The sequence below is a fragment of the Mixophyes fleayi genome, chromosome 1 (genome assembly GCF_038048845.1).
Source record: "Mixophyes fleayi isolate aMixFle1 chromosome 1, aMixFle1.hap1, whole genome shotgun sequence".
Taxonomy (NCBI): domain Eukaryota; kingdom Metazoa; phylum Chordata; class Amphibia; order Anura; family Limnodynastidae; genus Mixophyes; species Mixophyes fleayi.
The window spans coordinates 59,712,044-59,725,340 of record NC_134402.1 but is presented as its reverse complement, the minus strand read 5'-3'; the positions used below and the strand labels follow the sequence as shown (position 1 = coordinate 59,725,340).

The following is a 13,297-nucleotide window of genomic DNA, read 5'->3' as shown; positions in this document are numbered from 1 at the left end:
ACACTACCTTAGACACCATTTGTTGTGAAAGATTAGCTGGCTGAGCTGTCTTGGTGACTGAACTCCCGAATCATGGTGCAACAATCTTTTATGACCACGGAGGTCTCCTCTTGCAGCAATGCTAGTTGTCATTTTAGGCACATAGTTAGTCAAGTGGTTTTATTTCTGACTATTCTGTGATATTATTATTGTAGAGCCACATCTGTGTGGAAGCTCTTATTATGCTTCCTATCCCTCAATTACCTAGATGTATCCAATGTTTGAATTTCCCCTTGTCCACTCCCTGTAGAATGTACCCTTCTACAAAATGTTGTAAGGATTAAAATGTGAAGATGTTGATAAATAATGAAAAAAAAATGATCCTGGCCGTTTTAAACAACACTAGCATTTAATACATAATCTATTTATTTCTGTGCAGAATCTTAGGCCATTTTCATAGCTTTACCCATAATCAATATTGGGATTCAAATGAGTATCAAATATTTTCAACAAAAAAATACAAACTCTAAGCTTCATATTAACATTAGGCTAAAGTATAAAATATCATACGTAGTTTTAGCATCCTAACATCATCATAACATTTCATGATCATGACATTAACCGTGTCCTCAAGGTGTGACAAGTGCTTCATTTGTGTGTGGAGGGGTACGAAATTGCTCAGTCCCACTTTACTTTTCAATAGGACTGCAGTGGAAAATCAGGACAGGACTAAAATGTGTGTTTTACCTTCATAGTTCATCTATTGTTTGTTGGGATTTAGTTTTCCTTAAATCTTTTCAATTCAGTTTTACACATTTCTCTTGGAAAATCACCTAACATGCTACTTCTAGGAGACAACTGATCTTTTATCCCTGTCTCGTCTCAGTGCGTGATCAAACACCTCTGTATGGCTAGCAGGGAGCTATTAGAGGTAGTGGAAAGCAGTGAGCTATTGATATAATGAAGGACGAGGTCAACATTATTACGGTGGATGAAAAAAGAACGGCTGCTGTTCCAAAATAAAACCACAAACAAGCCCCTTAAATACTCTTGAGGCATTCTGTCTACCAACGTGGTCCTCCCTAGTTATTATTCCTTCCTAATCACAATGTCTATTCCCCTTGTCTCTCCTCCCTTTCCCTTTATTCTCTGGATCCACCTTTAATGCTATTTTTATGCAAAATATAATTTATTACAGAGATAAATACACTTTATAATTTGGCATTACTTCATATAAATGGAAGCAAGATAGAAATCTGACTTTACTGTAAATTCCTATACTCTGCAGATAGATCAAGCTTGTTTCTAGAACTCTGGCAGGGACGTCAAATCTGACATCTGCTGCCAAGTTAGGATTCTAAATGCAGGTATCTCGTGGAGCATAGGAGTTATCATTAAGTCTGATCTTTTTTACTTTTTGTGCTATTCTTGATGACAACAAATGTTCTTTGCTTTAATACAGGTATTGATCAGGCTTGTCCACTCTCCTGGAATGTCTGGGAGACTCCCGAATTCCGGGTAGGTCTCCCGGAATCTCAGGAGAGCAGGCAAGCTTCCCGCATCCTGCTTGTCAGGAGGTAAAATGATGCGATTCGGGGTGAATTTTGTTGCTGGGGGCGGGGTCAACATTACACGAATCGTCCCTTCCGCCCTCCCACCACACCCTCGCTTCAGGATCTCTTGCAGATCAACGCCAAAGTTTGAAAAGTTTAATATTAATCAGTTTTCAGTTTTGCGGTAGTCCTGCTAGGATGTGTTTTAAAATAAAACATGAGATTTATTACTAAAGTGCAAATTGCAGTAACTATTCAGCAACTGACTGTGATCAAGTGTATGATAATTATATTCACTCCCAGCCCTGTCCTCAGGGCTTGCGTCAGTTTTCAATTGTGATATATAACAAAAGATAAACACTCTTATAAGACTAAAATGTTTCCTGGACTTACAATAATGGGTGAAAAGCTTTTATTTATTTTTTTGTTTGTTTTTTTTTTACTCGCGTTTCCCAATATACTGCCGATTAAAATAAAAATTGTTCTAATATGCCAGGAAAACCCCCCCCCCCAAATATAATTTACTTATTGATGCTCCTCTGAACCTTAAAAACCATAACACATAAAGGGGTGAAAACCCTACTTTCGTTTAGTAATTAATATGTTTTATAATATTGTAAAGGTGGAGAATAGTACCAAATAGGAAAACCTTATGGACAAAACTAAAGATACGAATTGTTTAACACGTGCTTGTTTATGTTGATTTATAATTAAAAAGTCAAATTGGTTTCATGTAGTTTCCAAAAAAGAAAAATGTAGTTTACATCCCTCCCCATTATAGTTTGCTCAGTGTCTTGCATCCCATCACCACCTCTGTATTGCTGCACACATATTGAAGAGCCAGGATTTTACTCTCACGCGCACTTATATTGTAGCTCATTTTTATTGGCATGAGTCAATCAATAGGCAATTCATATTAATAAACTACTCATTAATGTTTTCCTTGTATGTGCCTAAATGTATTGAAACTATTGTGTTTTTTTCCCTTTTTTATTTTCATTTGGCTTCTCTGATATTGTTTGATATTTTGTATTTGTATGTTATAGATTATGATAGTTGTGATGGTTTCATTATATGTGACAAAGTAGAATGGTTAACTTGATGAAGCTCAAGTTAAAGAAAAAAACAATACTGCTGTATGGGAAAGAAATATATTTACAGGACTGTTTCCATATTTTCTATCCTAGACAACTCGTGAAATTTTAAGTCATCACTGTGGTACTCTTGGAGATTCACTCAGAAAGGAGAACGACTTTGCTTTAATTATTGATGGCAAGACGCTGAAGTATGCGTTGACGTTTGGCGTAAGACAGTACTTCCTCGACCTTGCGCTCTCCTGTAAAGCTGTGATTTGTTGCAGGTAACTACGTTTGTGTTCTGTGTCAGATTATACTTTAATTGAAAGATTTCTTCATTTTATAACCTTAGTTTCACCAACGGCTGGAAATCCCCAAGTGAAATGATCAGTGCCCTAATCCTTAGCTAGCCACCAACCAGTGACTTACTGAGGCTCCTGGGATTTGGGGTTTAGGAGCTGCAGGAGAGCCTCAGATTACATACCCCTGATCTAATGTAAAACTCAGTGTGGTTTTTACATAATCGTACACTTTTTGGTTTCATGTTGTTTCTCTTAGAATAGAGAGTTTCCGCTGATCAAATTATAAAACGGAAGGAAATTTAAACTCTACCATCTCCTATATACAGTGGAAACTGAGATTGAGGACTGACCTAATATACAAGTTACTGGCTGATCTTCCTGGGGTGCTTTGTGTTTATGTGACACATTGGGAGTTTTTGGAGCAGATCTCACCAGTGGGCACTAGAGGTTATATGAAGTAAAGTGTTGGTGTTGGATTCCTGTATTATACTGAAGTGATGTCACTACTTCTTAGTGAATTGATAAGCTGGATACTTTTGAATATCAGCTCAGTCCATGTACTAAGAACCTGCCCAGGTACACTGTAAGAGACATGAATATATGACATATCGGGTCTCTCTAAAATAAAGATCTATAAATCAGTGTTCATCTAACTTTTATTTTTTTAATTAAAGATATAGATTGAAAGGTTCTTTTGATATTAAATGTAATCCAGCAGTGATTTTAGTTATAAAGTGTTGGATTTTAATGGCCAAAATGAACAAGTTTGGTAGATAATGAGACCGATGTTTAAGCAGATGTAATATTGTGAGGCCGTGTGTTTGTATTCTTATGATTTTAAAAATAAATAACGGAGCACACAATCCACCTGTACTTCAGTGTTACGACCTTGCTGAATAACCAAAACATGTACAATTTATTAAACTGCGATGGCCAAATATTAAATTATTTACAATCTGTTCATGGCACAGTACATGACTACATTATTCCTATGTCATTCCAACATAATACCGTTAACTGACTTTGGTTTGTGTGTTCCCTCTTTTTATTAAGAGTAGAGTGTTGGGAGTCATCTTTCCTGTTATCTTGAACATGTGCCGAATCCCCAGCTTGATTTGCTTTGCATAGAATGCGACTAGCAGTCCATAAGGGCTTCCAACGCATGAGAATGGATTAGTAAAACCATAGTGTGCATTACTGGAATTATACAATGTTATTTAACTGTGTGTTTTATGCAGGGCAGCTGCCATCTGCTGTGTCTCTATGACATCGTACCACACTGCTTTTGTTGTGCCCTGTAGGTTTAGTTGCCAGCCAAGCACATGTCACGGTGCACACAGACACTTACATATTCGTTACTACATTTGTGTGTTTGCAGATACTCCAAAAAATGGTAAAAACTTTACTGTAAAATCCAAATTGTTCCTTAATTTAAACTTTTTAGTTTTTCTCCTAAAATTCTGCTCAGTTTAGCCTAATTTATGTTTCAAATTAATGGTAAGCGAGCGGATATCTGGGCGTTTTGGTTTTTTTTGGGGGTTTTTGCAAATGTTTTTGGGTTTTTTTCTGTGTTTCAAAGGTTTTTACTACTTCTGGAAGTGTTCCTGTTTTTTGGGGGTTTTTTTTCAAAATACTTCTACTTAAAATATGGGGACAGCAGTGGATTTCTGGCACCTCTGAACAGCAAGCGAATTCAAGTCCATTTGTGGGGAGAAAAAGGCTGTGCATGAAAGAGAGAATGCCCCCCTATATGTGCCCCTCCATCCCCATAAGTGCATTACAATAAAAGAAATCTCCACAATCCACCCAACTATTTCTAGGAGATGGTCCGGAATTTTGCACCACCATAGATAGACACAACAACTTGTCCCGGAAACCTGAGCTGAAAAGTAGGGACATGACATTCACAGTGGCCCATAGAACTTTCAGCTAAGACAAAGGTCATTTAGATATAAACAACATGAGTTTCCATCCCAGCAATGCAGGTAGAATGGTCGCTCTATGGCTGTCCTCCTCAGCATGCCATCCGCGTTGTATTTGACAATTCGCATGTCATGAAATGAATAGTCTGTGAATATTGCTGGGACGGTGATGGAATGAATTTGTTTGGAGACCTGTGAAACGGTCATAATGTCACTTGCAAGTGAGGAACGAATTAACTATTTTGCTGAAGAGTTTAGAAAGTGTCGTTCCTCTCCTAGCTGTGGGCAGTAGAAGAGTAAAGGGACAAATTGAGCTCCTTGGACAGTTATGGGAATTAGCTGTATAATTAGCTGAACCATTTACAACTTTTGTTGTAAATGGTTCATTAGGAAGATTCAAGAAGTGGGTCTGGGTCTTTATATCTCGTCTCCAGTAGGGACTAAATGATTTTCTGCTCTTCACATTGGAATTGAGAGAATCATTTAGCTAGCCTAGTCTAATTCTAGTATCCCTTGTGCAAAGACAAACTCCACAGACCAATGTAGTATAGTGATCACTATGTGTGTGGTCACATGTTCAGTTTGGTTTGATATTCATCAAAACTGTGTTTACCGGTAAATCACTACTAAACCAAAATATGATACTTTATTTGTAAATAGAACACTATTAACATTCATCACGTTACTGAATGTATTAGAATGATTTATAGTTGGATTAGTGCTATAATAGTAAGGGAATCTTAGTTTACAACACATTTAATAAGCACAGCATCAGCTATATAACAAGGTTACATGCAATGTCTAAGCATCTAACATGCCTTCCCGTTGTGGGCTCATGTTGGTGAATGTTACAGCATGATGCTTCACAGAATCCAGCACAAAAGGGCCAGAAAATGAAAAATAAATAGACACTTTTAGTTCTCCTATCGTAGTTGAGTTCTTTAATGGAAAGTACTTTTTATTATATATTTTATTGACCAATACACACAATATTTGTTTATTTTCATTCTGCTGTTTCATTTGCAGATATTTTGTAGCATTAGCTTCACACTGAAGCTTGATTTGGGAGCTGTCACTTTGTCCTGGCAGCATCCATGGATGACATTTACACACTGGTTCCCTTGATAGACACTGGTCATCCAGATGTCATCCCCCCTTCTTTGGTGCTGGTCCTAGTCTGTGTCAGAATGTTACAACATTCAATTTCATATTGTATCAACTTGTCCTTTACTACAGATGTAAATTTGAGCAAAAAAAATAAATGACTTTTCTTTTTCACACTCTTCTGAGCAGTTTAATAAAGCTATTAACTAAGATCTGGAATAGTCTTTCTGCCGTGTAATGAAAAATTACTGATCACTAAAGACTTGATAAGAATTTGGTGAGACTGCTGCTAGATTGAAATGTAAACTTTCCTAAGTTTACTTAGAAACTTTTAGATTTACATGTTTAGGGGATTTTATATTAAATGGTTGCTGCTGACAATAGGATCACTTTAAAACATGCAACCCCCCTGTCACCAAATATTAGAACCGCAGAGATCCCATTTTGAATAAAACAGCTGCATGCTTAGATTATTAATTCAGGCAGTTACACATGGGAAATTGCCATTGCAGACGTTGGCAGGGGTAAGTCTGTTATGAACCGCTTGGAGTCAAGGCCTGAGGACTCTTGCGTTTATACTAGTGGGGACGAGGGGCTTCATGTTTAAAACTCACCCCTTTTTATCCATTAGTACATCTTATAATGTGCCTGCAATTCCATTTAAAGGAAAATTGGTACTAAAATGACTTGTTCTATGCAAAATGAACTTCATGTAAAATTGTCCAATTTCCCAAATAAAGAGAGTGTGCAGGCTTTTCAGGATTCAACTCTGCTTGAAAACTGTTATTTATGCGATATAATAAACTGTTTAAGTAAGAAATATGTAAAATTATGAAATGAAACTTACTGTGTTTGTGACGGTCTTCCTTTACAGGGTGTCTCCTCTTCAGAAATCAGAGGTGGTAGACATGGTGAAAAAACAAGTGAAAGTCATCACTCTGGCTATTGGGGATGGAGCAAATGATGTCAGCATGATCCAGACGGCGCATGTTGGTGTGGGTATAAGTGGTAACGAAGGACTTCAAGCTGCAAACTCCTCTGATTACTCCATCGCACAGGTACTACTTTATAGGCTGTATGACTTGTTTTAAATCCTTCAATGTAATTTGCATATTTATTATAATTTTTTTCTGCTCTCATACAGATATGAGTTTGTAATATCGAAACCTATGCTAACCTCCAGCCCTATTTAATCCTTATTTCTTTTTAAGGATATACCACGCATATTTAAATTGCTCTACTGTATTTGCCTCTACCACATCTGATGGGAGGCTATTCCACGTATCCACTACCCTTTATGTGAAGTAATTTTTCCTAAAATTTCCTTTGAACCTACTTTCCTGCAGTGTCAGTGCATGTCCTTGTGTTCTAGTACTTCTCTTCCTTTGAAGAATGTTTCCCTCATGTACCTTGTTCAAACCCTTGAAATATTTGAAAGTTTCTATCATGTTCCCCCTTTCCCCTCTCTGCTTTAAACTATACATATTAAGATCTTTTAGAATAACCGGGTAAGTTTTGTGCTGTAGCCCTGCACCATTTTAGTTGCCCTTCTTTTTACAGTCTCTAATGTATTCTAGACGAGGCCGTACCAATAACCTGTACAGTGACATTATTACTTCTTTCTTTCTGCTACTGATTCCTCTCCCGATGCAACTAGGCATCTGACTTGCCTTCCTCATTGCTTTGCTTCATTGCTTACCTGCCTTTAAGTCACTTGAAATAGTGACTCCTAGATCCGTTTCCTCCTCAGTAGTTTCCATTAAAGTGCCGTTAATACTATATTTAGCCATTGGGTTTTTGAGACCCAAGTGCATGATTTTGCTTTTTTGGTATTGCACTGTAGTTGCCACGCTCTTGACAATTCCTCTAGTCTACCTAGATCATAAATCATTTGTTTTACCTCTCCTGGTGTGTTCACCTTGTTGGATATCTTTGTGCATACTTTCCCTTCAATACTATTTCCATGTCACCAATAAAGATATTCAAAAGCATTGGACCAAGTACAGATCCTTGGGGTACTCCACTGGTAACCTTTCCCTCCTGAATGTACTCAGTTTACTATAACTCTCTGTTTTATATCCTGCAACCAAGATCTTATCTATTCAACCATCTTAGAATCCAATCCCAAGCTTTCAAGTTTATTTAACAGTCTGCAATGTAGGACACTGTCAAAAGCCTTACTAAAATCTAGTTAAGCTACATCGATGGCCCCTCCTTGATCTATTAATTTAGTCACTCAGTCAAAAAAGACCATAAGATTTATTTAACACTATCTCCCCCTAGTAAATTCATCTGTTTGGGATCCTGTAATTTGTTGTATTTGATATATTATACAACTACTTCTTTAGAGGGTGTTTACATAAATTTCTCTACTACTGATGTAAGGCTCACTGGTCTGTAGTTGCTCGCCTCTTCCTTGCTTCCACTGTTGTGCAGTGGGACTACAGTCGCTCTTTTCCAGTCCTCTGGAATTACTTCTGTAGCTAGTGACTGGTAGAATAATTCTGTTAATGGTGTTACCAGCACCCCTGTACGCTCTTTTAGTATCCTTGGGTGTATCCCATCTGAATGATGTATCCACTTTTAGTTTTTAGAGTTCTGTTAGGACCTTCTCCTCTGTAAATGTACTTGTATCTACCTCATTTTTATGAGTATACTTGCAACTTAACTGAGTTCCCTTCCCCTCTCTTTCTGTAGTGAATACTCGCAAAAATAATTAAGATGATCTGCTATTACCTTGTCTCCCTCAACAAGGCCCCCATTCTTTGTCTTTAGTAGTATTATTCCTCCTTTTTGTTTTTCTCCTTTCACTTATATACCTAAAAAAAGTTTTGCCCCCTTTGCCTGCTGACTGGGCCATTTTCTCTTCAGCTTGTGCCTTGGCACATCTGGTTACCTTCTTAGTCTCCATCTGTCTAACAAAATACACCTTATTATCTTCATTACTCTGAAACTGCTTATATTTCCTAAAGCAGTGCAAACATTCTCAGTTAAAGTCATCCATATGGTCTCCATAAATTTTTCAAGGCACCCTTAAGCCAAAATAATTACCATGTAGTCCCCCGCTTTGCTTGCCACCGGCCCTGTCCGTGGCACCCGAGGGAGATCACCACGCCACCCCAGGGAACTGCGGCGCACAATTTGGGAACCTCTGTCCTAAAGGCTTTTTTGCTTTCACAATACTTCCTTTTTCTTTTGCTAACCACACTGGCTTCCTTTTCCTTGTACTTTTCCTAACCATTTTGATACAGTGGTCTGTTACTTTTAGTAGAGTTAATCCGTTTTGCAATGGGCTACACATGGATGGTTCCCATCAACCCAACTAAGAATGTGCCAACTTTCTTCATACGGTTCAATGGTGGACATACCATATACACAAGACAATGGGACATATGGTGTCCTTGTCCTTCCAGCTCTGAACTCTCGTATATACTGTTGGCACTTTCTTCATAGGGGTCAGGGAACCCTGATTGCAGTGCCAGATGCACTAGATTCTCAAGTGGTTAATACGGCTCCAAACAAATGTACCACTGGTGCAAGGGAAGGAGTGTGAAGTTTCAACGGAATTGACAGATAACAACCGAAATGTTGAATATATGGAAAACTTAATATCAATAAATTTGTAATCCTCTTCTGTTGTGCATATAACTTGTATAGATATGTAATGATATATATTTATCTATAGAAATAGATGTATGTGTATGCATGTGTGGTACATATACATTACAATGAATTGAATCATGTCATCAGTGACTTTTATAAGGTAAAGTTATGAGTCAGACAAATTTGCCAAATCAGATCAACACTTCCGTCATCATTTATTAAACATAGTGAGATGTCGGCATTTCTTTAAATAAGGAGAAATACTGTTAAAATGATGTGTATATCTACTCAAGAGACAACGCGTTTACGTGATATTTTGATATATAGTTTAATTTTAGCTTGTGGTTCACATTTTATTGACAACGTTTTACAAAGAAACTCTATAGATCTATGTGATGAATTGTAGGATGCAACTTGACAAAGTGACAATGTCACAGCTATTGTCGGTGATGCCCACCATTGTGCTTTGAAGGTGTGAGGAGTAGACATCGCTGTTATCATTTCTCCCTGCAAATGAAATTTATTGAAAAGACTACCTTCAGATTTCTATTACAATGCTGTTGTGGATGTTTATATACTTGCATTTTAGCCTTTGACAATAAAGCATTGAAGTTTTGTAATGGAAGCTCAGTGCTTATTGATTTATTCTTAATCTGCAATCAAATAAATTTATATTACAGTTTGATTTCACTTGTACCATTCTTTTTACACATTTTTATTGCCGTTATGGAGGTCTATTTACTAAACTGCGGGTTTGAAAAAGTGGAGCTGTTGCCTATAGCAACCAATCAGATTCTAGTTTTCATTTATTTAGTACATTCTAGAGTCCAGCTAGATTCTGATTGGTTGCTATAGGCAACATCTCCACTTTTTCAATCCCGCAGTTTAATAAATATACCCCTTGGAGTTGAAACATACAGTACAGATGGCAGCAACATTAGTTTTAATATACAAGCTGTAAACTAGTCACTAACGCTGAACATAGCACTATTCTAGTCAGTTGCAGTTTGTGCTATTCTGATTGGTTAACAAATAAGGGTTATTTAGTGTGCAAATGGATTGGCAGACTATAATCTGCCTCTGCACTGTATGCCGTCTCCCACTACCCATTCACTGGTGCCCTCCATCCTAACAGCAGCATATATCAAGATTTTTGTTAGTTTTCAAAAAGTAATTGTAATATGTAATATCTGAGATCTATTTTATTTTGTTTTATACAGTTTAAATATTTGAAAAACCTGTTACTGGTCCATGGTGCTTGGAACTACAACAGAGTCTCCAAGTGCATTTTGTACTGTTTTTATAAGAACATCGTACTTTATATTATTGAGGTAAGTGGAAATATATTTTTATGTTGGTGTATTGTAGCAATTCTGGCGATCATGTAGAGTTGGACATAGATCCAAAATGCTTTTCTGTACAGCGTATGTCTTAGTTTACTTGGGGTTATACTAATCTGTTGAAATACACCTGTGGTCCTTCCACGTAGGGGTATCATAGGTGACATCACTGCATTATCATTAGCACAGCAGACTCGCATGCACTGAACACAGCATTTATTATCACATATTTCTGAGTCTTTACAATGACATAGACAGCATGGGTCCACTGAAGGCAGCACACACAGGCTGAGTAGAGCCTGCTCTTCACAGACCATTTTTGCAGCTTTCTCTGCTGTAAACTCCATAAAGAAATGGACATTCTGTTCATTGCAACTTTTTGGAAGAGCAAAATACTACTCAGTTACCACTTAGGGGGTTTCACAACAAACAATATGTAAATGATGGCGCAGTAATTGTGATATCTTCTGTGACAGCTATACTGTAACTTCCAGTAATGTAAAACACCAAATCACTGGCTCCTTGTGAAACTGCCATTACATTGGGAATATGTTTAAAGAAGAAAACACTTAAAAGGGCTCTAGAGGATCACATATAAAAAAGAAGCACCATCCTGACAGTTACTGCTGGGAGAGTGAAACTGCTAGCTCAATCTGAATCAAGAAAAGCAGCCTATCTGTCACTGGAGCATAGTTGTAAAGTCATCCAGATCAGTCGACAATACAGTAATATATTTTCAATGATCAGTTACTCAATGAATGCTTGTGGTTATCACCATGTATTTATTATAGCGCCACCAATTCCGCAGCGCTGTACAGAGAATATTTGTCCTTCACCTCAGTCCCTGCCCCATTGGAGCTTACAGTGTAAATTTCCCAACACACAAACACTAGTGTTAATTTTGTCAGCAGCCAATTAACCTACCAGTATGTTTTTGGAGTGTGGGATAAAACCGGAGCACCCGGAGGAAACCCACACGAACACGGGGAGAACATACAAACTCCACACAGATAAGGCCATGGTTGGGAATTAAACTCATTAGCGCAGTGCTGTAAAGCAGAGGTGCTTAACCACTGAGCCACTGCCCACAATCAGGATCTGAAATTAAAGCATGCCAAGTAGTCCAGATCAGTACAAGTTTGCTTACAATGTCTTTGGTATAACAGTATCTCGCCACCTGTGAATACATGGCTGTCTCATGCCCCTATGTGGTAACGGAGGATTAATCCACCTATGTCTGTGTAATACTGGTATGCTGCATGCAGTATGTTAGGGCTTCCTCACTGTCTCAGTAAGTTATAAAATGTACAAATCACTATCTTTGTTCCTTCCATTAGGGGTGGCAGTGACCTGGGATCCACTTTTTATTAACTCACTGCACGATAATCTACCTCCCCTTTATTTTTTCATAAAGTTAAAATAAAAGACACATAAATACGCAGTTATTACATATATGTCATAAAATCTAAAATAAAATATGCTGCTAACTCATATATTTTGTCAAATAAACAGCTTACACATATCAAATAAAATATAAAAATAAATATCCAGCACAAAGACACGCAACTAAAGCAATTATTGAAATTACCTATACGAGAGCAATAATACCCTTCTCTGCAGCACATCTACTTCACTCTGGTGCTCCAAAATCACACTAAAAACATAATTCCTTACTTACATGTAGACACAAACAGCCTCCAGGAGGGGCGTGACTAAATATTTAAGGGCCCTCATAGCAACACAGTCTGCGCCATTCCGCCTACCTAAATATTTATATCGCCGATATGCAGTGCTCTGGTGATGCAAACCGTATATCACCATATGTATGAGGCTGTTGCAGCGACATAAACCCCCACAAAATAACAAAATGGGCGAGCAGGGTCCCCCTCAATCTACCTGTGGATGCCCCTGACCTACCAAAAGATAGCAAATCTACCTTCTGGCCACCCCTGTCTTAGATCATAGTCTGTTAAAGATACAAGATACAATATATTCTAGAACTTTTTTCCCACAGAATGGTCTGTTAATGGGTAATAGCAAAAACAAAGTATTTTTTGCACTTTATTAATTGTTTGAAAAAATATCTTATTGCTGGATTTCTGTGGTTGATGTGTTGTTCATTGCTCTGTATGTCATTAACATCCACCTTAAAGACCATATAATAAAGTATCTTTTTGGCTGTCCGTTCATTTCTCACTGTCTTTTTAGGGTCATAAAGAAAACAGATTTAATGTAATTCTGAGGCATTTTGATGATTTCACAGATAGATATTTTCTGCCAAGTAAAACACATTTTGCAGATGTTGAAAGGGCAATTGCTGTGAGTGAGAAGGCAAAGGGAGACCATCAAGGAATGTGTGGAGCGACTGCCTGTTTTGAATCTGTTCTTTGAGTGGTGTTTTGTGCTGACCAGGCGTGG

General features: G+C 37.6%; 1 protein-coding gene across 7 annotated transcripts in view; it reads left to right on the top strand.

The window, feature by feature from the left end:
- ATP8A1 (ATPase phospholipid transporting 8A1) overlaps nucleotides 1-13,297 on the top strand; it is a 145,673-nt gene that overhangs the window by 109,974 nt on the left and 22,402 nt on the right. For all 7 annotated transcript variants that reach the window (XM_075195103.1, XM_075195121.1, XM_075195092.1 and 4 more), the window contains 3 exons: nucleotides 2,720-2,892; nucleotides 6,811-6,994; nucleotides 10,760-10,870. In XM_075195103.1, the coding sequence (XP_075051204.1) occupies nucleotides 2,720-2,892; nucleotides 6,811-6,994; nucleotides 10,760-10,870 (468 nt within the window). The remainder of the gene's footprint in view (nucleotides 1-2,719; nucleotides 2,893-6,810; nucleotides 6,995-10,759; nucleotides 10,871-13,297) is intronic.